Source organism: Petromyzon marinus, chromosome 6, assembly GCF_048934315.1.
Source record: "Petromyzon marinus isolate PM22_M1 ecotype Great Lakes invasive population chromosome 6, UKy_Petmar_22M1.pri1.0, whole genome shotgun sequence".
In the NCBI taxonomy this organism is placed as follows: domain Eukaryota; kingdom Metazoa; phylum Chordata; class Hyperoartia; order Petromyzontiformes; family Petromyzontidae; genus Petromyzon; species Petromyzon marinus.
This window is the reverse complement of record NC_133672.1, coordinates 13773467-13801320: the sequence shown is the minus strand read 5'-3', so window position 1 is coordinate 13801320 and position 27854 is coordinate 13773467. Positions and strand designations below refer to the sequence as shown.

Genomic DNA, 27854 nt, shown 5'->3' with positions numbered 1-27854 from the left:
TTAATTGGGCTAAGTTTAATCACTAGTATGTTGGTGTACTCATAAACATAGCTCGTGGTACACTTGTACAAGTGTCTGTTATAACAATGGTCAGACCTCTTTGTGGCATGCAAATCTATCGGCCACACGTATCAACATAATGTGACTCCGCGTTATTTTACACAAACACCATAGTAAAGTTAGGTGGTGGAAGTATACATTCCAAGAAACATCAGCCTTCATCAATCAGCATTCACCAATGAGTGGAGATCATCGATCACAGTTATTGCTCATTGTACACATTACAAGAGGCGTTTAAACATTATCGAGTATGTAGTTAGCTTTGGCAGATTTGTACAGTTCGTTAAAAACCTTATACAGTACCTCTTTGATCTATTGGCGTATTGAGCCTGAGCGCACACTCGAGTTTACTTTCCAGGAGCCTGAAACGAAGCTAACGATGGCATTTTTGGCTTCCGTCTTGACTTTATGAAATTCCTCCATGGTGGCGGAGAGGAGAGTGAGTGCAGGATTTTGATGGGAGTAAAAACGCTACGTGTCGATGCCGGTGGGGGGGGGGGGTTCAGCAAAGGGGAAGGTAGTAAGCCTTGTAGCTCTGTAGAGGATGGGTGTGGGTCGCTTTGGGGGGGGGGTTGACCTTGGATCCTGGGCTGGCTTGCAGAGCACACAAGTGCCTGATAAACAAAGCCACGGTGTTTACACAGCCTCGGGTTTTTCCATTGCCCCCACCTTCGTGCTGTGTGGGTCACCTGCTTGCCTGATGGCAGTTAAGCTTTATGTACCGTATCTCTGCCGCATCTGTGGATTGTGTGTGCGTCAGCGTGTCTTGTGTGCTTGTGTGTATACTGTCCAGTGTCGCATGGGTGGTACCCGTTTCGTTCAAGACGCTTACAATACTGCTAATTTTTTTGTAATCGCAAAAAAATACGTGCACTTTGCTGTACATGTTTTTATTTACTTTTAAATTCTTCCTGTAAAGTTTTAGTATTATCTCCTTATATGCATGGGTGTTCTCCAAGGGACTGGTTTCCTCCCATAGGAATTGGCATGAATCACATCGCTAGCACGACCATACTATTAAAGTAAGAGAAAACCCAGATAATCTATCATTGGTTAAATAATGAAATATATGCATTCTAAACTTTCCTAAATAATTACAATTTTGAGTGGAGGTATGCTATTTATACAACTTATCATCAAAGTGCGATTACATTGTTTATGATTGCGAGTTTGAATTTAAATTCTTCAATTTTGCCTCTAGCTTGTGTAAACATACGATGTGTTGGAATTTATTAAGCAGCGAATGTTACTTGCCATGTTTAAAGCCTCTCATGCTGCATGTCGTTTAGTCTTTCAGAATTGTTTACGTGTTTCTGCCTTTATGTTTTATGGGGGGGAAATAACCTGCATTTTTTATAAGTAGTACTTCTGACAATGCACTAAGCAAATGGTATCACCTATTCGTTGTGTTTTTGCAGAGGTTCATAACAAGCATCAACATTTATAGCTGCAGCTGAAAGGGTGAAACTTTAACTAGGCCTAATTGCATGACAAGATGACGAGGACAAAGTTTGATATTGTGGTATCAATCCTCTCTTGTAATCATTTACATTTTGGGTTATTTTTATTTTTAAACTCAGCATTCTCAAGCGGATTGAGAAACGAATGACCATCAGCATGCTATAAACTTGTTCTGTACAATGGCGCTTTCAGCGCCTGCTATCTCACAGTAACATATTTATCATCTTGCAGCTAGATGTTTTGACCTGCTGGTCTGTGGCTGGATAACAGGCCTCAAATGGTATTATCTACAGCTTCAGTTTCTGCTGACTGACAGGCCAACACCGTGATTTGCCCTCATTTGTGTACCATAGAATGTGGATTACAGCTGTCCTGCTAAATACGCAAACATATTGGAGTGGAGATTGAGCGAAGTAATTTTGCTCGACAAATAGCTACCTGCTGTGTATGCACAGGGCTTGTATTTTAGATAACAATTGCAATCTGAGTTTGCTTCAATAATCTACAACCCCATGGTAAGGTTTGGATAACTCTTTGTTCCTCCTATTATGCTTTTCTGACTGACCAGAACTGTCCTTTGTCCCACAGGTGGTGCTCACCAATCAGATTACAACGCGGTTCAAAGGTCGAGCTGGCTCTCATGCAGTGAATGAAGGTAAACACGTAAAGAAAATAAAGGCAACATGAAACCCTCCTGATTATATTATTAAACGCAGAGTCATTTAATTCACCCACAGTGCATATATTTGTTTCCATTTGCTTGCCAAGTGAATGTTTTGTATTGTTTTCACGGGACCGAGGAGGTTTTTGCGTCACAGCTGGGTTTCCTGCAGGGGCTCGGAAGGGTTTTCTCTGGCACTTGCTTGCGTTTCCGACTATTATCCCCTCACACGCGAACTTTCAGCTACGGGAAGCGTGCCGGTTGCACTTGGCATTTCCCAAACGTATACACAGGCACACGGATGCACTGAAACACAGTGAAACCATTGCATGCACTCAATTCAAACAGACTTGTGACTATACATGTATACACATTCATGCTGACACCCTTTAAAATTGGAAATGCTGACATTGCATTAAATATGTATCGTTTCTAAAAATAACTACAAGCTAAAGGCGTATGGTATTTGTATGTATTATTATATTTAGACAAATATTTATAAACACACTCAGCAATGTCACAGTGACCTACAGTCACTGACTTTAAGGTAAAAAGGTGAGGTAACACGTGTCAGAATAAAATAAAGCAGCAAATGTATGCGTGTACTTTCAAGGGTTCCCTCTTTGAAATATATTGAACCACCCAGTCATATACAGTATAGTAGTTGTATACTTCATTTTACTTCGTTGTATATTTTAGGTTTACTGCCGTGGTGACGAGATGTTAAATACCTTGCCTGGTATACAGGTGGTTGTGGGTTCGATCCCGACCCTGACGCCTGTATATTTGGAGTTTGCATGTTCTCCCCGTGGTCGTGTGGATTTTTATCCGAGTCCTCTGGTTTTTCCCTCCACATTCAGAAACATGTTTTTGGAGTACTTAGCTGTTTCAAAATTCCACGTGATAAGCCACTTTGTTGAGCTATCGTTTGTGGCCAGATCGCTTCTGAAAAAGAGCTTTTTAGCTCAGTGGGTCTTATCTGGTAAAATAAAACATAATTTTAAGAGTTTAGTTTAGGTTGGAGGTCTTTGAGACATCAAATTTCCTTTGCTCTGGTGACTAGGGTGACAATGTATGCCCATATGGTCATGTGCAGTTGGATAAAATAACATTACGAAAAAACATACTTATTTTTTGAGCTTAGAGACTGTTCAACAACATTTCACTGTTCTCGCCGGTTAATGCACCCCGTGAGCCAACCAGATAGTCAAAATGTATTGTCTTCTTCCCCCGGTAAAAAAAAAATATGTATGATGGCAATACAGCTGACACACAATTTGATGGATTTAAGTAAAATGCGTTAATCTCACTTGTGAATGTGGACGTCAATCATATAGCTGCGGTTACCTCTTGTCGGGATACATCGCAGCCTGCGTTTTGGGCCACACACCGTTTACTGCAGGGTTTGACCCACAATCTTGGACCAAAGGGCCTGTTGACTCGCGGAGCAGACACAATATGGAGGGGCAGCCCGAAAACAAACACTCTAGCACAACTGACGGATAACGAGCACTGTCAATATAGTTGGTGCAGATTGTGTATTGGCACTCGTGTTATAAACTTTGCTTGTTCAGTTGTTTACCAGATGCCCAAAGATAACTAATATGAACTTGTTTGAACTGAGCTAAGCCCTTAGCCTGAGACCTCAATGTATTTCACAGGAAGAAACCTCTCTTTCCACGGTGACAAAAGGAATTAGCTGAGAAAACCCCTTCGTCTATTTGATTTGTCACTGTGACATTTGCATAGTCTTGGCTGCGGGCTGTAAACAAAGACAAATCCAATGTGGGAATGAACCACGAAACAAAAAGAATATGAATCCTGTATATTATCATGCCCTCGAGGCAGTACTGTATTTAACGGAGATGCAATCAACCATCTATGATACGTAACATGGCATCTTGTCCGTGTAGCTGGCGAGAAGGAGATGTCTGGCGATGGCTATGTGACTGCAGCCCTGGGCAACACGTGGAGTCACTGTGTGAACACTCGACTCATCATGCAATACCTGGACGAGCGGCGCCGGCAGGTGATGACAACTGTGACATCGCAGGCCTTTCTAGCCACTGTGTGTCAAATGGCTTGAAATCGAACACAAAGTATTCAATGAAAAATGTGAAACGGCCTCACTGTGTAATGGGGTGCAGTGAAAACTGTTATGGCGTACAGCACACTAGCCAACTCTAAGGCAATCTCTAATCTTAATAAACTAGCCAAGCCAAAGCCTAACCACACTCGCCAACCAGCCCCTACCACTCGCCATATCTCTGGCCCTAACCTGAATCCTGGTATCACCTCATCCCTCACTTTTGGTGTTCACCTTCCATCCATTATTCTGCATAAAATACTGTCCATGTGTTTATTATGTACATACCAGAGGGCATAATGAATTAATGTAAATCTCAAGAGATGTTTATTCATAACTCAGAATGAGGAGTTAGGGTTTTGCATAGTCATACCTTATTTTAAAAAAAAATATCAAACAGCTCACTGGATTATCATGTTCTAGTTCTTGCAGCTTTGCCCAACGCCTACATCCCATTCAATTGGTTTATTGCATCACCTCCACTGTGTGCACATAACACCACATCTTATTATAATAGTAATAATACATATTAATGACACACACATACGTATTTGAAGCCACTGCTGAACTAATGTATTTGTATGCCTGAGCATACATACATTTTTAATGGTAATTATTTTAAAGGAGAAAAACATGTGGTTTTTAAATTATTTGGTGATGCTGCATTGGCAGCGGTGCACAAGTACAATTAACGTATCTATTGTTAGTAGTACATATACTAGTATACGATATTAGGTCATCAACTCCTTTGATACCGTAATAATTTAATTTAACGGTGATCTATTGCATAGTCCATGAATAGTATGTTTTCAGCTTCATATTTTATAAAAATGTTAATCAAATTACATATTACCATTTGGATTTTTTTGAAACCTGGGCATAATGCTTAGGGTTAGTGATGTTATTGCGCATATGGCTGTGTGCATACATCTTCACAGCGCGTGTTCTGAAGCAGAATTAAGTAGCATTCACTACTGGGTGAAACAGTTCTTATGCAGCTTATGTGGCTGCCTTTTTAAAAAACATTTTCCAATAAAAAAAATGGTCTCCTTTAATAACAAGACATCCTGTGCTGGATTTTGCAGTCTCAGCTGATGTGGATCAGGCTTGCTGTGTGATTGTTATTGTTTTTACTGACTAAAAGGAGAGACTTTCAGACAGAAAAACATTTTTCCACTCTTCTCACCCCTTGCCCCCTCAAGGCTGACAACTGAATAAACACACTGATGAGAACCACCTGTGTTGCTGGTAGGCATGGGTGCAGCATCTTCCAGTGTTACATTGGTGAAATATATGTATTTTAAAAGCGTTTGTGAAGCCCACTGGGGTGATAGTCACACAGTCGTAAGGGTATTGTTTATGACTAAAAATACTGTAGCCACCTTTTAAAGGTAAAGCACAATAGATGCAGGATTTCATGGCCTTGTTTCATTCACAATTTTTTCAAGCTCACGTCACATGACCAAAGCTAATTCATGTATTGAATTTGTGACTCATTGTACCTGGCTTGGTCACGAGTAATTCCTGAATATATTTCAAACAACACTGTGGTACGGGGTGCACTGATGGCCAGCTTAACATTTTTGTGAATGAAACATATTTCCGCAAATATTTACACGTAAAGATCCAATAAATATTCACGTTTGTGCAATGTGGCATAAGGATGCTGACATGTCCAAAAATGGTGCCCCTAAGATGGTATAAATACAGCGGAGAGGGAACAATTTTCTCAGGTTGATGGTCTGTGTTGACACATCACGGGATTAGGAAAAATGGAGTAAAACAATGATTACAAGTGCGAGTGAGGGGCATGATTCGAGGGTGTCGTACAAATGTCCCAGGCAACGTGTAGCCCCCACCAATGGCATTCATGTTCTGACTCTCGTAATCAATGTGTCCTTAACGGCGGTAGTGTTTTAGTTGTTTCCGGACAATTGTTCAATTAAGTTAAATTGTGTGCATACTGTACACACGTTTCACTTTTGGTAATCTGTGAGAAAGTGATATTTTTTGGAAGGGTAATGTTTCTGCATATAAATAAACATAGGCTTGTGTTACATTGTGCACAAGAGTTGGTATACATATACAGCAATTTATGAACCATGATAGACACCATTGTATACATTACTGCTAATTCGACATGCAAAATGTACATTAATAACAAGGGAAGACGGCAATAAAGCAATACCGCGCTTAGATAACCTTATATAAAAACAAAAGTAATGGGTAACAGCCTTGACTTGGATACAAGACTTGTCACCACCCTATACCTCTCGCAACGCACACTGCACTCGCAGGACAATGTGGTGACTTTCGGTCATCCCTTTTTATTAACGGAGAGAATTAATGCCGTAGACACGTTGCGTAATCACCGAATAAAAGCGACCTGCCGTCTGCGGGCGCACGAGTGGCGAGGCGGGTTTATTTCTCCCGACTGGCCCAGGCCCCAGCGCTCGGCCGTTAAGAGCAGTTGGGCCGCCTGGAGCCACATGGGCTCAACAACAATGGGCGGCTTCCCCATCCCCCTCCTAACCCGCCTCCAACCCCCCGTAGGTCTCCACCCACACGTGTGTTTTTTTTATCTACTTTCCCGCCAATTTCCAGCTCCGGCTCGTGTGAATTTTGACCCCCCTCCCCACCCAGAATTTGCATGAATTCAAAGGCTGTCAACTTCCAAACATCTCCTGGTGTTGTTTGAGAGCAGATGAGCAGTAGGTATTATTCGTGCCGATAATCATTTTAAAACTGGAAATTTAACACCCATTTTTTGTTACAATGAATAGCCGATTACAGTTGTTTGAAGAGTATTAAGTGTTAATGCAATTGCTATTTTTGCCCATATACATGTTTGTGATTGTGATAAAACAAGACATTGTTAGCCCAATAGATGATTTTGATGCCTGGTATGGGGGAAAAAAAAAATCTATCTACGCGATGACACGGACACACAAGTGATAGCAAGTTTCGTGAAAAGGTTGTGTAAAAACATTGAGTTTCTTATTGCAATAAATCAACATTCATAGCTCAACTCGTGCAGCTCAGGCAGTGAACGTTGACACATTTAGAAACAGCCTCTGCGTTTTGCCAGGGCGACCGCACGCAATGTTTCCTGCCCAAGGACACGCAGCGGGTGATCAACCACACTCCACGGCTTCACTCATGACTACTGGCACCCTTCTCCCCCCCCCCCCCCCCAGTAACATGAATTGGGAGTCAAACATCCCATGTCACCCCTGTCTCGGGAATTCAGCATTGACCACAGTCGAGCACTAAGTTTAACACCTTAAAAAAATACTCTTACTTTGCTTTCAAAAAGCTTTTTTTAAACTCTCTCTTCCCATTTAATATGAACCCTGAATAGCACTCCAGTTGCTTCATGAGGATTGTGCTTTACGTGTGATTAACACGCACATTTCATATTTTCTTCCATACCAATGCAATTCAGTGTCCTGTTGCAGTGTAATCTTTACTCTAAGAATATCTGAGGTTCAAATGATGTACGTAATATATTTTTATTTTCGTAATTGACCATAAATCTTTTTTGTTTGTTACGTATGGGGTAGGGGCTTTTGAATCTTTTCACCTCTGGTATTAGCAATATCCGTTTGAGATTCTTTTCTGTGAAATCTCGAGTCTGGCTTGACCACCTGAATCTGAAATTGTAGTTGTTGCTCTGCATCTATATGAGCCATACCAAAGAAGAAGAAGACGATTACTTGAAAACGACATGATATTCAGGAATCCACATGAGTTAACCACAAAAAAATACATTGTGTGCACTATTGAGCAAAAATGTCTATGGCATATCACTAAAATGGATGCAAAACGGTTTTTGAACATTCTGAAGCGATTGTGCTAGACTGATTTGTGCAATATTCTGCCCACTGTTATTATTGAGTTACAGTGAGGGAAAACAGTATTTGATCCCCTGCTGATTTTGTACGTTTGCCCACTGACAAAGAAATGATCAGTCTATAATTTTAATGGTAGGTTTATTTGAACAGTGAGAGACAGAATAACAACAAAAAATCCAGAAAAACGCATGTCAAAAATGTTATAAATTAATTGGCATTTTAATGAGGGAAAAGTATTTGACCCCCTCTCAATCAGAAAGATTTCTGGCTCCCAGGTGTCTTTTATACAGGTAACGAGCTGAGATTAGGAGCCCACTCTTAAAGGAATTGCTCCTAATCTCAGCTTGTTACCTGTATAAAAGACACCTGTCCACAAAAGCAATCAATCAATCAGATTCCAAACTCTCCACCATGGCCAAGACCAAAGAGCTCTCCAAGGATGTCAGGGACAAGATTGTAGACCTACACAAGGCTGGAATGGGCTACAAGACCATTGCCAAGCAGCTTGGTGAGAAGGTGACAACAGTTGGTGCGATTATTTGCAAATGGAAGAAACACAAAATAACTGTCAATCTCCTTCGGCCTGGGGCTCAATGCAAGATCTCACCTCGTGGAGTTGCAATGATCATGAGAACGGTGAGGAATCAGCCCAGAACTACACGGGAGGATATTGTCAATGATCTCAAGGCAGCTGGGACCATAGTCACTAAGAAAACAATTGGTAACACACTACGCCGTGAAGGACTGAAATCCTGCAGCGCCGGCAAGGTCCCCCTGCTCAAGAAAGCACATATACATGCCCGTCTGAAGTTTGCCAATGAACATCTGAATGATTCCGAGGACAACTGAGTGAAAGTGTTGTGGTCAGATGAGACCAAAATGGATCTCTTTGGCATCATCTCAACTCGCCGTGTTTGGAGGAGGAGGAATGCTGCCTATGACCCCAAGAACACCATCCCCACCGTCAAACATGGAGGTGGAAACATTATGCTTTGGAGGTGTTTTTCTGCTAATGGGACAGGACAACTTCACCGCATCAAAGGGACGATGGACGGGGCCATGTACCGTCAAATCTTGGGTGAGAACATCCTTCCCTCAGCCAGGGCATTGAAAATGGGTCGTGGATGGGTATTCCAGCATGACAATGACCCAAAACACACGGCCAAGGCAACAAAGGAGTGGCTCAAGAAGAAGCACATTAAGGTCCTGGAGTGGCCTAGCCAGTCTCCAGACCTTAATCCCATAGAAAATCTGTGGAGGGAGATGAAGGTTCGAGTTGCCAAACGTCAGCCTCGAAACCTTAATGACTTGGAGAAGATCTGCAAAGAGGAGTGGGACAAAATCCCTCCTGAGATGTGTGCAAACCTGGTGGCCAACTACAAGAAACGTCTGACCTCTGTGATTGCCAACAAGGGTTTTGCCACCAAGTACTAAGTCATGTCTTGCAGAGGGGTCAAATACTTATTTCCCTCATTAAAATGCAAATCAATTTATCACATTTTTGACATGCGTTTTTCTGGATGTTGTTATTCTGTCTCAATGTTCAAATAAACCTACCATTAAAATTACAGACTGATCATTTATTTGTCAGTGGGCAAACGTACAAAATCAGCAGGGTAATCAAATACATTTTCCCTCACTGTATTGCCCAAGTTTGTTACACGTACAATGATAAATAATTATTTATAATTGTATAATACATGTGTGATATCTGGGTCAAACCCAAGGCGGTTGGTCAGCAGTTGTTGACGTATGTCGTATATTTTTGTCCATCTGGCCACTAATCATTCCCAACTGATCGGCAGTTGGCGGTCGTGGCCTGTCTGTCCCACACCACTCCCTGGAGACTGCCGTTTAAAAGCACTTCACTAACTTGCGAGTATGATCCCTCCAACCCCTTTTCACGTTATTCTCATCGGTGATGCCATATACATGCATCGGTAACTTTGTTTTGTATTTATGTCGGTGAAATTTATATTAAAAGCAAGAGCATTTGGTGCAGTAATTCACAGAGTACATTGTTTGGGACATCTGTTATATTCCTGTGTCCACGGTCACACGTGTTGGAGAATTGGATGTAGGAACCCAGTCTAGGCTGCAATATATATGCATTTCTCACTTTTCAATTTAAACTACTTTGAAGGAGGCTCAGCTAAGATGTGTCATCTTATTTATGGATTATTTATATTGTGGCTGATTTATATTTATATATTTTAAAGTTATCTTTATGAGATTGTCTTATACATTAAAACGAAATGCAAGTAAGGACAGCCCTAATCTACTAAGCTGATGATACAATGTGTATTTTGTATCAACAGCTTCTCACGTCTGTAATGTCATACCAACATTCTTTAAGTCAGAATAACAAAAAAAGAACTGCACTTAAGTCAGCCAAATAAAAGTGGGTACGGTAAAATTATCTGCAGTATACAAGTTATTGCGATGCCTGGCTCTCATAGTTATGGCAATTTGTGTCCTCTCATTGGCAATGAAGCATAGTGACCAAATCCTTAATACTTCATCAGATCGATTTAGAGAAAAAATGTTGTGCCATGCTGTTGTGATTGCAGTAAAATGTTAACTTCCTAATATGCAGTATATCTTATGACAAGATATAATGTCAATATTTTGTGTTAATAGATTATGGGTTTAAGCAGGCAACTATTCATTAGCATGCAAAGTGTTTTAGGAAACCCTTAATCCAAGTACTGGAATATAAATTGTTAATGAGTACACACATGCACCTGGGAATAATTTACCATTACTTGTGCTTTAATTTTATGTAAAATTAGAGGTATCAGTGTCAGCATTCCACGTTTTGAAACTCGTTTATTGTGATTATCTGAAGTTTTTAAAATGTATGACGGCACCCAGTGGTCGCAGAATTTGCCAGCGTTTAGAATATATGAATAAACATTCCGAACGGTTGCATTCAATCACGGCAGCTTCAGCAGAAGCATAAAACTGGGGGAGGAATGTTGGCAGTAAATAAGCATGTGTGAAAGTTTAGCGCAGACCAAAAGATTCCAGCTCTTCAGCTGGTTTACATTACTCTAGACCACACCCTTTTGAAATTACCACATGGAATTTTATTTACGCTAAAGACTTGATACGTGTTGTTGTGTTATCCAAAAATATATTCAAATGTGCCTGCTATAGTGTAATGCTTTCCAGCGCTGCAAAAACTTGTACAAATTATATTGCATAAAAAATAAGTATCAATTCTTTAACGTTTAAGCTATACACACTTTTGTTTTGCATAAACATGTCTATCAGAACTGCTTAATATTAGGTGTGCAATATAGCTTTGACAATAACATGTTCTGATCGTCTTATTGCAGCACATTAACATTTGTAAAACAAAATCCAACGAAGTACATTTATATAACAATATGTTGAGTGTGCTTCTATTCTTTCGTTTCCACCCCTACACCCCCCCCCCCCAGATTTTGATAGTGAAATCACCCCTGGCTTCCTATTCTGGATTTGTTTTCTCCATTCAAGGCTCGGGACTTGTGTTGGAAGGTAAGATACATTTGGACCACAATGTTCAAGTGTGTACTGAACAAACCTTAAATTTTGATTTAAAGCTTTCGTGACTGCAGGGATTCCTATTCTTGGTTCTTTCGGTAAAGTCACGTAGAAGGGAAACAATAAAATAATAACAATATAAAACAGTAAAATTCTCACGATGTTTCGACTGCAACACAAACAATCATCATCAGGTGTGAAAACCACAACAAGAAAATTGCAGTCGAAACGTCGTGAGAATTTTTTTGTTTTATATTTTTATTATTGTATTGTTTCCCTTCTATGTGACTTTACCAAAAGAACCAAGAATATGAACAAACCTTGTTTTGTTTGTTCACTTTACAATGAGATTATTGAAATTGCCTTCTCATGGTTTTGCATTTCATATTGATTGACCATCCTCTGTCAGTTCTTTGTTCTGGATATTTCTAAGTTGAGCTCATGTTATCTTCCATCACTATCATTCTCCAATCGTTATCTAAAACCCTTCCCCCACATCCTCATCAAGTTCTGGCACTCCCCCTCCTCTGCCGCTTTAGTTTTGGACTTTGCGGCCCCTGCCTCATAGCTCCATTTTCGCCTCTCCGTGCTCTGCCGTGCAGGTCAAGCAGTGGTATTCAAATGAGGTTGGGATAGAGCCTCTTGTGCAGCTTTCCCCTTATTTAAATTGCCTGGCTTTGTCACTGGTCAGCGGAATAGCCTGTTGAATAAACAAAGAGAGAGCCCCCCCCTCCACCCTTGATGGCAAAGGAACTGCCGGATCAGCGGACACAAAAGGAACCCCAAAATGACACTTTAACAAACTTCACAATGGGGGGGGGGGGGGGGTGGCGGCGGGTGACCTTTATTAACCCTTTCAATGCCAGGAAGCAAACATTTTAAGCAGGGTAGTTTGGGATAAGTCGGCCTCAGTCACAATACCACCGTAAATTGTGTAATAAAAATGAGCACTTTATAGCCTCTTCCTTTTTTGGTTTTGTTAATATACTAGCCTCCGTAGGGAAGAGGCTTTGACCAATTCATCCCATTGTTTGTCAAGGCCAGCCACTGAATCCAGAAGCCTGCACATTACACAGTGCTAAGTAATTTAGTAGAAAATTACATTTTAGGAAAGGTTGAAGAAATATAACCATACACAATTCAGCATAAAGCAACAGATGCCAATGCAAGAGTAAGCAGCTGCTCGGTTGACGTTGATTGGTGTTCTTTACATTTTTGTTGAAGCTACTCCTTTATTTTTACTAAGCAAAGCCAAAAGTGTGGCTAGTTGCCATACTATTTTGTTGCGTAAGTGGATTTAAACAAGTTTTTTTGTATCCCCGTATTATTAGGTAAAAAGAAAACATGGTCATCTAAAGGGTCCTTTAACATGCTCGTTCATCACTTGTGGTGCATTTGCCAAGTTTTACATAGTTCAACATCGTTATGAAATCTGTTTACAGATATTTGGTTAATTTTCTGCAGCTGTATTGAAACTTTATCATCTCGAACGTTGAATTAATATGCATAACTAAATATGAATTTCTAGTATGTGCACCAACATTCACGCATGTGGTTATGTTAGGTGCACCATATTTAATGGATATTTAAAATAGATATGACTATTCATCACCAGCAACATGTTTGTAATATGATCATTTAATTCACCCCTACTGCCAACAAATGGAGATTTTTTTAAAACCTCTTTTCTACCTCTTTGATTTTCCTGTCTTTGTGTGGCTTGTATTTTGTTGAAATCATTTAGCTCTTGCTGGTTGAATGAAATTTTATTTTTTTCATTCAGTTGCACTTCCAGAATTACACTCCACTTGTTGAAGCGGCTCAACACACAATGTAGCCCCTGCATGGCCTTTCTTAACTCCCAGCAAGGATTCTGTGCAGGGAACACAGTCACAGCAGATCCTGGATTTCTTGTTATATAAAAACATATATGTCGTACACGCATACTAGTGCTGCATGCACAAAGACATACACAGGGTAAAATTTATATTAAGTTCAATGCTACCCTTTCCCATTACATGACAAAAAAAACGGTGCAGCATACTGTGTCATACAATGACTTGCCTTTATTACAATATAATTAACATTTTTTGAAAGTTCCAAACTCACCTTGTAGTGGTGCCAAGACCCAAGCGGGGGATGCAGTTGCCAAACACTTTTAATGGGGCCTCTGAGCAGTGCCTGGGAGAGTGGGAACGCATGACCCACCCACCCAGACCAGACATTCACACCACAAGGCCACAGGGTCGACCTCACGTGTGTCCACGCGGTTTGTTATTCAGTCTCTGCCAAAAAACATCCGAGCCTCAGTTTAATTGCCAGTTCCGGCCTGGATGCTTTAACAGACGTGCTTTTGTGCACAATTCTTGGGATCAATTGAAGTCTGCGTAAAGAGGGCTCATTCTGCTCATTATTGCAGTTTGCATTCGCTTTTTATGCTGGAAAAATCTAGATCCTTACCTCTCTTGGATTATGCTAATTAACAAGTCTCCTTGCATCATTCAGGATGTCATATACACAAGAGCCAATACTGTTACTCTTGTGAAGTTCTAAAATTCACAATTGAACCACACTGTACTTTGGTGCCAAAATTGTTTTCGAACATTCTTCTGCTTTCACGGTATCCCTTCAAGTTTTCGTTTTAAAATGTTTTCAGATTATGTCGTTAAGAAATCTGCTTTTCTTGTGGAGATCAGCTTGAAGGACAAGTTTTTTTGTTGGAATTGTATTGTTAAAGCTCCATTAATCCCTCCTTAAGGGTCCTGAGGAAGCATTTTAATGAGCCTGCTGGACTTAGTTCAGAGTAAAAGGACCTGGAGGTTTGTATTGACATGAAAATCCCTCCACTCTCCCATCTGTGCATGGAATTTAACTATGTTTGGCCTGATTACCAGGCTTTTGTACAGAAATACCTGCATTCCTTATCACATGTCCAACTTCAACATTAAAGCTTCCTATTTGTTTTGTATGCATGCTGGATTATATGGCTATTTTGTTTTTTGCTTTTTCACGTAATCTTGTGATTCTCATCGCACTACTTCCTTTTCATCCTTTTTTATGTACTTTTTGTGAGCAAGTACATAAAAAAGTTGAATGTAATCCTAGATGAATTGGCACTGCTGTTAAGGCAGATCTGATTTATTTTAAAAGCCAGTGGCTTGTATTTTTAATCCACAAGTGTTTTCAGTATTCAAGTACACAGAGTGGTGTTAAAGGGTGGGAATGTTGTTTGTTGGTTAAAACAATGAACTAAACATATTCATTCAGATTACCTTTGATAAACTACGCTTTTGAGTATAAACAATTGTAAAGAAATAAGTTAAGATGTTACATTTGAAATTTTTTGCCATATTTTTTTTTCCCCCAGAAAATAATCTCTTCTTATACTGTTTTTCATATTTATTTCAGCTGGTAACAATACCATTGATTTACATCCCGTTTTGCACGGTGTTCACTTACATATTTACAGCTTTAAGTTATGTTAAGCATCGAGTTAATAAGCAGGTACATTATTCGGCAATTAAGTCCAACGCTAAAATCTGCAACAAGCAATATAACTGACCCTCGCTCTGCACGGGGGGGGGGGGGAGGATGCTTTCTCAGACAAGGCCGTGCGGAGGGAATCCGTGCAGAGGGAACCCAGTTTGACATAATAAAGGGGGGGGGGGGGTTATGTCCTAGATCCCTTCAGGCCCCCTCCCCAGACCCAATATTTTCACTCCTTAACATTCAAAACTCAAACAGAGAATTAAATGCTGTATAATTCTGCAACGTAAAACTATACATGAGTATTATACTCACCAATAGATTACGATACTCACTTAAATATGGTGAAATACACTGTACCAGTGGCTAGTGCAGAGTCTGGACTACAAATCTTGTTCAAGTAGAGTTTCGTAAACCGAAATGTTTTCTAGATAAAAGGAGGGAGAAGCGAGGCAGCCCTCCGAGGCCTATCGTGCGAGTGCACGTGTCATTGTCTTCCAAACGCAACGGCTCCCCGTCCACAGCCAATCAGTGCGCGGCTGTGCAGAATCCACATGAATAGGAGTGGTCTGTTGCAGCGTGTGGAGTCTGGGCACGGCCTGGTGCGCACATCGTGCTTTTGCAATCCCCGTGTGCAGCTGCGAACCGCACCCCATGCTTTCTGAATTTTGGTCGTAACAAAAAATACCGTGCTGCTGCGGATCTGTACAGAAAGCACCTCTGCGGAGTAAGGGTCCTATGTGCTTCAGTCGAAAACCCTGGCAAATGTCTGTGTTGTTTGTTTGCATATATTTTTGTGGTCCTCTACTTGTGCTTCCATGCGTTTTTCTTGCTTGCTCATGTTTTGTTTGAGTGTACCGAAACCAGTAAGACTATTTCAGGCCCATCTTGTGGTTAGATGGGTGAGATAGCTGAGATTTCATCTTAACTGCCCTTTCAGTCTATTAAGCACATTTGCATGTGCCGAGGGTATGCAAGCGAGGCATGCGAATGTGCCGCTTGCGTCTCTGCAGCATAGCCACACTTCTTCGACCATGTGCGTGCCAGTGCAGCGCGCCAGCCTTCATCTTCTGTCCTGTGAGGCAGAAACGAGCCGTCAAAGAAACACAAATGCTCCTCTGTTTTAATAACAGCTGCGGAATCCAAGTTTTTGCTGCCAGTTTCATTGGCTGTCATCTGTTGAGCCCTCTCCTTGCTGTCAATCGTGTCGCCGCTGCTCATGAGCAACACATTTCACAGGCCTTCATATTGCACATAAACACATGGGATACTTTCACATGTGCACGCACACAAGGTTATGCGGCGCACGCTTTTATAAAGTCTCTCAAGCGCCGTCACATGCGCATATGAGCGGGTACGCATGCTCAGCACAGCGCTGCCTTTGTCTCGTGCATTGTTGCCGCAGTTGCTTTACTTAGTGGTACGTAAAGTGCTTCAGTGGTTCAGCCACGTATGCTTACATTAATGCATTTGGATTGTTACTGCCCAGCTAATCCCTGGCTGACCATGTGCGCCGGGGTCAAACCTTGCCCACTGCAGGCCACGCCAGTGGCAAGGTAGCGCGTCAGTCAGCCTAGCGGCCCTCATTCTGCAGCCCCACCCCACCGCCCTCTCTCAGCATTAATTATTCTTTGTTTTTTTCCTGGCTTTGCAAAACAACCAGGCAGCCAACTGTTGGTGATCCATCTGATGTTCCTGCTGGAGCATAGTAGAGAAAGGAAGGCATGGCAGGACTGTGCCAGTGCCATTTTTCCACAGATGCTGTGTCATGTGCTTTCAGCTCTTGAGTGCATGTGCTCACACCAGCATTAGTGCTCTGGCACTCAACACGGAGGGGCTTGATGAATGCCACAGCAGTGCACAGTGGCAGTCTTTCTTGACTCCTTAATTTAATTAGTCAACCCCCTAGTGATGATTGGGGTATGACCTATGCTCTCTGACTTGTGCTCTTGCCCATCTGTACCCAGCAGGCTTTGCCAATAAGAGATGTATCACGCCTTACCGGCCCCCTGCCTCACCGGCTCCCGCCCCCTTTGCTTCACACCCATGGCAAGTCAAAAGTGAATTAAAAGTTCTGCATTAAGAATGCGTTCCGCGTCTTAGTCTCCCTTTCTTCGTCTTTTTCCTTCGGTCTAATCTAATTTTTCACGACTGGGGGATGACCGCTAGTTGAGCCACTTTCTGTTGTTTTGGGATTTTAAAAAATATTTTAATGTATACTTGTTTGTTTGAAATTATATATTTTCCTGACCACAAAAAGTAAATTTTAGAGAAGTTAAACTTCTGTAGGCATATATTCCATGGATAAACGAGTTCATGTGGAAGACAAATTTTACTTTATAAATATTTTATTTCCTGAGATTTAAACCACAAAATATTTGTTTACCTCCACACAAACATTTACTCCATTTTATTGTTCGAGTAACATTTTGTTGTCCATTTAATGTAGTGTTTAATTTTGGTCCTGTATTTTTCATCGTGGTACACAGCAATGACAATATATTTCTTAATTTGCATTGGAATTGCTTTCCCAAAAGTAGAAACATCCTGCCATCCAGCCCTTTCATGTTATTGAGCACGGAAAAAAATGCTCACCATGACTTCCAAACCCCGAAAGGGAGTTCCAACTCATAAATAAGTTACTAACCACACTTACAAATAGCGTGGATCTGCGCCAGCCAACAGATTTGAGATGAGATGCAAGCATGAGCCAGCCAGGATGACCTCTTTGTTACATATGCTGTACTAGTACGGCCAGGACAATCTGGAAATGTAACAGGTGTTTATCAATTTTTGCTGTGCCAAATGAACGCTTGCAGCCTGCTCCCCAGTGTGCAGCCTATTCTCATCCACTTAAGTCTTAGATTTATTTTAATTGTGGATATCATTCCATCCTCTGGCAACTGAAAAGCCAGACACTTTAGGTGTGTACATACAATTAGGAGCATGCATACTAAATGCATTCATTTTCCTTCACTGTGGATTGAAAAAAAATAGCCTTCATAATCTGTTGATGGATTACCAGAATGTATATTTATAGCACAATAAATTACAGAGGTTCGGTTGTGTGTTGCATTCATTCTGATCCTTGCTGTCTTTGGTGACTCTACTTATAACTGAGACGGGGCACTGGCTGTTGCAGTGTAGGGTTGAAGAATGTTTGTGTTTAAAATATAGATCTGCCCTCGGTGACTGAGTGTGAAGGACGTACCCCTCTGGTTTTGGATTTCTCAGAACATGCCATTGTTAGTGTGTCATCCGGTACAGTTATTTTGCTTCTGTGTACAAGTGTGTGTTGGTATGCATTTGTTTGTATATGGTGTCTTTGTTCCTGGATTTTCATGGGGCTTCAATTCAGACATGCCGAGTGCTTCTCGTTGTCTGTGCTTGTGCACGTCAGTGTACACACGCGTCCACTTGTGTCAGCAGAGTTTATGTTGAAGGCAACCGAAAACACAGTTACTGTAGCTGCCGTCTTGTCGATAGGCTGATTTGCTGTGCCCGGCACTGTTCGACATTAAGTTAAAAACTTTGTTCTTGTAACTTAAAATTATTTTTTCCCGTTAATGATGCTTCGAATGTTTGACAACCCAAGACAAAGCCCAGGCGTACATCTACAAGTGTTTTGTGTGTGTGACACGGTCTTTTAAGTTACTGAAAATGGAGGTACAACTCCGATTTTCAGCCCATATAATTGTATTCCTGTTTGCGAGTCAAGTGCGGGTTGTGGTGTCCCGCCAACCAGGCTGCCTTGTGTTTTTTTCTTACGTATGTACGCCTGTATCTATTGTAGTTATACTGGTAGGAACAAAGTTGTAAACTGAGTGTACCAGCCTGCAATAGATTAATGTGTCCGTCCGTCCCCTTTCAATACTTTAACGAAGTGAAATCTCGTGTTGTTGGGTGTAAAATCAGCAATAGACAGCGCAGAGACTTGTCCTACCAGCCCACCCTGCAGGGACCTGTTTAGTAATTACATCGTGGTCTGCGACCACCTCAACCCAGGCTCTCATTTAAGAAGTCCCAGCATTTTCATGAAAAACAAACACTCGCCTGGGCTGAACAAAATGCAGTCGAGCTACGGGGCAGATCTTTAAAGTAGATTTTCCCCCAGTGCCAGAGCCCTTTGTACGGGTCCACATTGGCATCGTTCTTGCGTTGCTGGTATGTGCACCACTGAGTGACCCGCATTCTGACAGGCTTGAGGCCTGGATTTTCCAGGAACTCGCTGGGGATAGGCTATTCCTGTCCCCGGAAACCTGACACTTTTTGGCCCTCAGCGGGTGTGAAGCACATGGCCGGGTCGTGATGCCGGGAGTCTGTTTCATGTTGTTTCAATTAAATCTTTGCAGCCCCCCCTCCTCCTCCTTGTGAAGTCTGTCTATTTTTTTCTCATCTCCCAGTCTAAACATGAGACAGAAATCAATTAACTAGCAATAAAGCTGTCTGAAAAGGGAACTAGCCGGAGGTTTTGAAAACTGTGGTTTGAGCATCTTTTGGCACAAAGTAAGACGCGTGACATGCAAATTGAATACTTGGGTGCATCATCACGGCGATCATAATCTAAAATCTTTTATCACAGTGCTCTTTATGGCTTCTCATATTGCATGCCGTATTTGACTTGAAACTGTTTTGAGTCATCGGAGTCCACGAACGAATAGTTTCCGCAAACCCTTTCCAAAGGAGATTCGATCTCTGTTGATGCCAGCATCTTGACAGTGATTAGTGCGTATACGTAAGTGTGCAGTTGGCTACCTTTTTAGAGTTGTGTGTTGGGCTGCTATGCTCTCGGCTGGGGGTGCTGCGTGGGAGGTGTGCAGGGCCTCGGGGAGATCAAATCTCAGGTCTGGAAAATCTTGTAAACAGGAAAGGGTTGGGCTCGCCTCTGGAGCATCCATTCCTTCAAACAAATTCATCAGTAACCTCTCATTAGGCAACTTCCGCTTAGATTAACACGCTAATTTAGTACTGTGATTCACTATTTTGTACAGTATAACCATGGTGTGCACCGAATACCCACCCCCACCTCTCACTACGAAGGCTGTGCCTGTGTTAAGCAAGGGCCCTTTAAAAGTGACTGCATTGTGTTTGTTGTTGAAGCATAGGAATGTAAAAATATCACATTACACGTGTATGCTTGCTGCTAGTATATTTAGCCTTTGCATTGTGCCGCGCTCTGCAGGAGCAAGAGGAGTGTTGAACAAGTAGTGGTTGTTTTAAACAAATGGCTGCAGAGCTATCACTGAGATGACTTGCCAGTCGGCACTGTGCTCTGTGAAGATGCAGTGCCAATCGAGTTATTTAAAAAGAAGTCGTACGTGTTGCTGGTGAATAATGCATTTGGGTGGTAATGGATGGGACACATCGGCCGGGCACTGTAAGGGCGTCTGTGTTAACAGTTTGGCAGTCAAGGAGATTGGTGGCCCTGTAGGAAAAATGGAGGGAGAGTTTTGGATCTCTTTAACAGGATGCGCCAAATGGGCTGAAAGGGCCTTTTTTCTTCTTCCACAGCAATTTTGTTATTAATTTATTTGCATACATTATATGTACAGCATGTGATGCGGGTGGGCAGTTGGGTTGTGGTTTTACTTATGCTTGTAAAAGTTAACACATGATGTTGCGTTTAGTGGAAACCACTGATTACCATCACCCTGGAGCTTTATTGTAATTAAAACTTAAGGAACAGAACAATGGTGATCTGCCTGAAAGGCATTTTAAGTCTCTAAAGCTGCTGCCTTTCTGTTGGCATTTCAGATTGAAGCTTAATTGCTGTACCTCGCCTTATTACCAAGGCAATCCAATCCCTCCACAAAGCGCCCGTTCTGCTGATGGGGCTTCGTATCTCTGCGCACATGTCGCTTCATGAAAGCGTGTTTTGTTTTAAACTTTCAGATTCTGCGGATGTCCCAACGGATGCTTTGGAAGGAACCGATCCAAGTCTCCAGCCAATCAGAGTGCGCACCTCACTGGATTGTTGCTATGACATCTGACTAGCTTGAGGTGGGTAGTGAAAACGGACCTCGGTGCACCGCTATCCAACCGAACTTAGACAAACCTGTACATATTTACATCGAAAAGAAAATTACTGTATCTACTTGGGAATTCAGAAATCACTCTTCTTTACCAAACAATTGTGGCTTCAACAAAAGTCTGCTCTCAAAGTACACGTGTGATCCTTTTACATCAAGTCGGAACTCTGTAGTCAGGCACGTGCCCAGAAGTGCATTTTGACAGGAAGACGCTAAGATTGTCCCGAATCGCGATGATGTCGTGAAGTTTAAATAAAAAAATGACATATAAAGCCCGTAAATTTTCTTTTTTTTAAAACACACCAATGCTGGACCTCGTGAGCAGCTTTTGTGAACAGCCTCGAGAAAGGAGCGGGCGACACTTGTTGTTACGACTCGTGGCCCGCGCTTGTTTTATTTTCTAGCCAGAGTTCATGGTCTAGAAATTGTTTATTTTTCCTTTTGCACTTTGTTTATGGAATGGTGGAACTCTATTAAAGAAACAGCTAGGACACAATAACATGTGTTCTTCATCTTTGTTAATTGCTCATTCCTACCCCTGAACCCCCCACCCCACTAAAAAAAAACCTTTCCTTTGGCTCTCAAGGTTGACGAGTTGTTTTTACAGAGATAATTTCTGCATGGGTTTTGGCAAAGTGTGCTCGTGTGCGCGCGCACATATTTCGTGGTTCTGCAATTGTGCTTGTTAACAACTTGACGTTATGGTGGACCCATAACGAAAATCAGTCACTGTGGACTCTCGTTGAAGAGAAACACATGTTGCGAATAACAGGGTGAAGGCGACCAAGGAAATATCCGTGCCGTGATCATGACGGTTAAAGTTGAAACTCAATATAGCCGGGGGAGCCACTACACCCGGGTCACCCAACCCCGAACCGATGTGGCCAATGTATCGCGTTCACAAACCTCATGGAAGTTCACTTCATCAAAACTTTTAATTTAAAGTTGGCTTCGCACACTGGTACCGGTGCAGACTGCCGCACCACAAAATGTTAAGTGACCCCGAGGCTTGAACTTTACACGTGAGGTTTAATTGCGCACAAGCCATGCGCAGAGGGACCCCCCCCCCCCGCTACCACCGCGAAAGACGGCGGCCCCCTCCTGCCGAGTTCTCCCCCCCCCAACATCTCCAGCCCAGCGTCACCCGGCGCGCACACAAGTCTCACCCCCCCCCGGCTTCAAAGTGATTTATTGCGGCCTTATCAGGCCCCCGAATGCGTCACGGGCCCTCTTCCCAGACTCGCACTCACTCAGGACACGCTCCAAATAAAACACATCACACTCGCTTCGCGGGGAGGGATACATGTTTTTGTTTTACGTTTATTACAAGATACAACATGGTGGCTACATCAAACTGTAGTGAACAGCGTAATCACAACTCTCCCTCCTCCCCCCCCCCCCAAAAAAAAAATTATACAAGAACTAAACATGCCTTGCATAGTTTTTGTTAGGCTTGAAAATTATACAATTATTTCAACTACCGTATAAAACGTATTCGTAACTATTGGTATTTTATATTATGTAAGGCAACGCTCTGGAATGTACCAAAAGTGACGGAAGCATGGGAGGGGGGGCGCACTGGAGGTATCCACCCCTGCGCGGTGGTACGGCCGACCCGACAGGTCGGACGCGCACAGTATTTGTTCATTTGGCATGGTTGTCCATTACAAGAGGGGTATCCACACACACACACCACCGACTATCACCAAAGGCAAAAAAAAGAGAGCTAACCATGCAATCTTGTTCGATTATCGTAAACAAAATGAGCGAAAAATAAATATTACTTTTAAATTAACTTTTCATTCACAATAAAATAACCAGGTGAACGTTACAAAAAGCACAAAACTCAGCGTTATTTTAACATATATTACTTGTGCGCAGGGCATTAAACACCCCGCAACTAAATTGCAGGAAAAAATCGATTTAGACTGGCGAGTATAATTTAACATAAAAGAATATACATCTGTCGCGTCATCATACCTGATAAATACAAATTTATACCAACAGAGATACGTTTTGTATAATAAATAAGTTAAATAGGGATCTCCACAACTTCTCATTTACGCTGACAAGCGAAAAAGGTTCATTAACTATAAACGTTAAAAACAAATAAATCAATGCTCAGCATATCGGTTGGAAGAACGACTCAATAAAGCGAGTGCATTTTTTTTTTCCCGTCAGCAAAGAAAAAGTGTGTGTGTGTGAGAGATAGAAACAACGTTAGATTCACAAAATTTTGTGTACAATCAACGTATTCGTGAACCCACCACCACCACCACGGCTGCGACGCGAGGACTTTTTGTTCTGCAGGGGGCGCCATCAGCGCCCCCCCCAACCCCGATCTTCGAAAAAACATCGGCCTCAAAGGGGGGAAAAAAACACTTGCAAGCAAGATTTGCCCACGGAGCGAGGCTGTTGCCGCTGCAAACAGTATATATATTAACTGCATCAGGCGAAATGTTATGGCCCCCCCCCTACCACCCTTCTCACCTCGGGGTCGTGACCGTTAAATATTAAATTGGCCGATGGAGGCAAACCTTGTGGTGGGGAGGGGGTGTGTGGCAAAAACGACTTGCAGGCATCGCCACAGAGGCAACACAGGCTCACGTGTTACTCAACTTGTACAAAAAAATTAACTTTTGTCTATCAATCGTCATTATTGCTATAAAGAAACAGTGATCTAAGCCGACACCTAGCAACTGCATGCAATGTTAAGTCTTATATCCCCGACACCAATTACATTGACTCCTCCTGTTTAGGCACATACGGTGATAGGATCGTGGCCTCGCCCATACGCTAAAATGTATACATACAGTATATACGTTATAGGCAGTTTAATGCTGTTTAACCTTTAATGCAAGTAATTATGGGTGGACAAATACGTACTAATAAAAAGTTGCGTGTTTGTCACGAGGCCACGATGCGCGCTATAAGGCAATCTCACTTATAAACTCCTTACACTTCGCCCTGGACTAACCATTTTTTTTTACTCGGGATCAACAATATCCATCCTTTTAAAACGAATGCGTCTAATGGTATCCGTCCGTCACCAGGAGAATGTGCCTCGGCTTTGGCCGGGTCTTATCACAAAGGGAGCCCTGGTAGTGGTTTGGGGGGTATGAAGGGGCAGAGACGAACACAAAGCAGCGATGTGGCTGGAGTATGGAGGGGGGGGGTACTAGCCCCCCCCCCCCCCCCACACGGACAACACCGCTCGCTTCACTCATCGGAGATTGACAGGCGGCTGAAGATAGGCAGCCTGCGGTTGGGATCGAGCAGAGGCGACTCCGAGCCGCTCGACCCCCCAGAGCTGGAGTAGCCATCCCCCGGGTCGGACAGCGAGTCGAGGGACGCCTCAAACACAGGCGACCCCGACAGGCCACGCGCCGCTCCGGGCGTGCCCAGGGGCCCCAAGCCGCCGCCACCGCCACCACCACCACCACAACCGGGGCCAATATTTGCGCCACCACCGCCGCCGCCGCCGCCACCACCACCACCTGTGTGGAGGGGCAGCCCTGTGCCCGCCCCGGACATGGCCGCACTGAAGAACAGCTCCTGGCTGAATGAAAACGGGGTGTTGGTGCACATGGGTGACGACAGCATCATGTAGTCGTCTCCGAAAAAGCCGGCCGTGGACAGGGGCGGAGGCGTGAGCGACAGCGCGTTGTCGAGTTGCCCCATCGGCGGCGGGGAGTCGAGGCGCCGTGCCATTGCGGCGCTGGGGAAGCCGGCGAAACTCACGCTGTGGTTGAGGCGGGGACGCGGCCCTCGGCGCTGCTGGTGCGGGCCGCTCCCGGCGAGCGGCGGTGAAAGCGGTGGCTGCTGAGAGGTGGGCGAGCGCTGCTCGTCGGCGTTGTGGATGAAGTGGCAGCGCGGCCCGTAGGGGCAGAAGCCGATGGTGTGGAAAGTGCGGCACAACTCCGTCTTGTACTTGGGATGCCGCACGAGGCTACGCAGCTCGTGTCCGCCGTGCGCGAACTGACACTTGTCGCCGTACTTGCACACGCCGTTCTCCTCGAAGGGCCGGCATAATTCGGTCTTGTAGCGACTCGAGTTGACCATGCCGACTCCGCCGCCTGTCTGAGCCGTCTGGTGCTTGGCGCTGGGCGCCAAAATCATTGCAGAGTGGTCGCCGCCCTCGCTCAGCGAGCGGTCTCTGAAGCGATTCTCTCTGTTCATGAGCGCCGTGCTGTCCTTGAGCGCGGACATGGAGAACTTATTGTTGTTGCCGCCGCCGCCACCTCCACCGACGCCGCCAATGTTGTTGGCGCAGAGAGAAGCGTGCGCTGAGTTGGCGAGGGCGAGCATGTTGTTGGAGGAATGGCGGCGTGGGAGCGTGGCTGTAGGCGCGCCCACCGCCCTCCTGTCCAGCGCGTTTAAGTTCAAGCCCTTGTTGTCGTTCTCCTGCAAAAAAAGTTTAAGTTTTTTTTTGTTTAAAAACAAGAGAGGGAGAGAGAGCGCGCGTCTCGCAGCGCGGGCGAGAGGTGGCAACGCGACTTTTTAAAAAGTTTTGTCGGGGTTTTTCGCAGACTTGCGGAGCGACCCGCGCGCTTCGTCGCAGCAACAAGTGCATCGTGGTGTGCGGGTTGAGTGAAAGCGGCGGCGGCGGCGGGGGGGGAGCAAACGAGCAAGCGCTTCGTGCGTGCAAGTTTGACTTCTGGTTGACAGACCAGACGTGGAAGAGAGAGAAAGAAAAGCGAGCGAGTTGCGTCTTACCTTGTAGAATATGTCCCCGACGTCCATGTACGAAGGCGATACGAGCGCCGTAGACATGGCGGAGCTGTTGTTTAAATACGCACACGCGAGCACCTCGCTAACTCCCGAATACAGTGACAGCGTGTTGGTGCTGTTGGTGCTGCAGGGGGTGGGGGGGGGCGTAAAACACGGGACAATTTTTTGTTAAATAAAATAAGAAACTAGTGCAACTTGTTTGAGCCTGGCTGAGTCGCGAAGTTTAACTTTGCGGCCGATAAATAGCCTCTCCGCCGGGTGGGGTACGGCGAGGGCGGGCGAGGAGGCCGGCCTCTGGTTGGAGTGGCTCAAGGCGGGGGGGGGTAGGTTGGTTTTGGGTTGAGATGGGCGGCACTCGAGGTGTCGTGGGCGGACTGGCGAATGCGTGGAGACCCCCCCCCCGCCGCCGGTCATCCATCCTACTCCCCGATTCAAATCACCATAACTTTGCCTCGCTATTGGTTAAAAAAAGCGCGGCCGCCGCCCCCGTCGGCCAACCACAAATGCCCCCCTCGTTTTGAGTTTACGGTGCCGGGGACTCTGCCCATATGCCTGCCCCCCCCCCTCTTGTTTCCTGAACCCTGTCATTCCCTCCCAACTCCTCCTCCTCCCCCACCCAAACTCTTAAAACATGCAGGCGGGTTACCCTTTAGAGAGCATTCGCGCTGAGATTCTGATCGTCGCTTCAAAATTTCGTCGACTCCACGTTTGCGGGTTGTTGTTTGTTGTGTGCATCGCGGGTGGCCTCGCGTCTGCAAGATTGTGGACAGGTTTTTTGTTCTTTCCGAAGGCAATGAACGTGCGTGAACGGAAATTAAGGCGCAACACGAGAGTGTCAATGTGTACTTGGATGCACAGTCTACTACTGTGTTGTACTTGGGCTGTTTGCACACCCGTTGTGGCGTGCTGTAATACGTGTACAATAAATTACCGTGGGTGCCCCGGATTAGTTGTAGCAGTGTACACTAGGTGTTCTATTTCGAGTACAATAGTTCGGGTTGTGCTTCGTTGTGTGCAGGTGTTATATGTTCACTGAAACCAGAGTTCTGCTTACTTGCTCGTAGAATACAGTGCTGTAAGTCGGGCTTGAGTGTGCACACGAGTCTTGAGCGTGTTTTGTTGTCGTCTGCTTTGTTGTACATCACTCCGGTTTCTACGCCTCGCCTCGCTGCCTCGGCGTCCCTGCCGCCCGCCTTATCGGTGCCCCGCGCACACAAGCAGCGGTTTCCCGTCCATGCGTTTTTTTTTTGCTGCGAGCATCATATTATTTTAACAACACATTTGGTGCGGGCGGGCGGGCGGGCCAGCACACAGGCCCCCTGACCCGCACATGGATTCTGGTGTGTACCTGGCCCCACAGTGACCGTAACTTTTGGAAGTGGAACTTCCCAAAGTCAAAGCTGGCCATCTTTGCAGATTTTAGAGGATGTTAGCGAGTACCTCTTACCACTGAGGCCCAAAACACGGTCCCGTGGTAAAAGAGCCACGCCCAGCCGCTTTTGTCGCCTCCACACCGATGCACACGGCAGCAAATGCATTGCCTTATGCAAGGCTGAACCTACTTCTGGGAGGCGTAGGGACAGATTTGTGTACCCTCTCTGCGGTAAAATCTCCCATGGTTGGGAGTCGAACCCAGGTGGTCCGGATCGTAAACGCTTTCCTTGAACTTGCTGCGTGGCGCCGAGTGAAAGGGGCTCGCTCTCCTCTAGGACTGTTCAAGATTCGCGACTGCGATTTTTTTTATGAAGGGGCGGGCGGAACGAATGGAGAGGGGGGTGGGGAGACGGCTGGATTTATGAGTGGGGGAAGGAGGAGGGAGGCAATGTGGTCGGGAAAGTGGGAGTTGGTCTTGAGCCTTTGTCCCCACAACGAATTGGCAGGGCAGCAGGGGCCATGATTATTGCTTTGCTGGCTTAAGTCCTACTGTACTGGTGGCCGCTTGTGTATATATTAAA

The 27854-nt window shown here is 44.2% G+C and overlaps 2 protein-coding genes across 16 annotated transcripts in view; one reads left to right on the top strand and one right to left on the bottom strand.

Annotated features, from left to right (window-relative positions):
• The window catches only part of RAD51B (RAD51 paralog B), a 95150-nt gene that overhangs the window by 54761 nt on the left and 12535 nt on the right, over window positions 1-27854 (top strand). For 4 of the 15 annotated variants that reach the window (XM_032947814.2, XM_032947812.2, XM_032947813.2 and 1 more), the window contains 4 exons: window positions 2110-2176; window positions 4096-4211; window positions 11569-11647; window positions 21032-21139. In XM_032947814.2, the coding sequence (XP_032803705.1) occupies window positions 2110-2176; window positions 4096-4211; window positions 11569-11647; window positions 21032-21129 (360 nt within the window). In that variant the 3' untranslated portion in view covers window positions 21130-21139. Of the gene's footprint in view, window positions 1-2109; window positions 2177-4095; window positions 4212-5470; window positions 5502-11568; window positions 11648-17106; window positions 17189-21031; window positions 21235-27854 lie in introns of those variants that run through there. The other 11 variants (XM_076065095.1, XM_076065094.1, XM_076065092.1 and 8 more) reach the window with 9 other exon arrangements.
• On the bottom strand, window positions 22455-26305 carry LOC116939448 (mRNA decay activator protein ZFP36L1-like). The gene is made up of 2 exons (XM_032947809.2): window positions 25885-26305; window positions 22455-25572 (listed from the first exon to the last, which is right to left on the bottom strand). Exons 1-2 carry the CDS (start codon window positions 25939-25941, stop codon window positions 24388-24390), a joined length of 1242 nt encoding a protein of 413 aa, XP_032803700.2. The 5' UTR covers window positions 25942-26305; the 3' UTR covers window positions 22455-24387.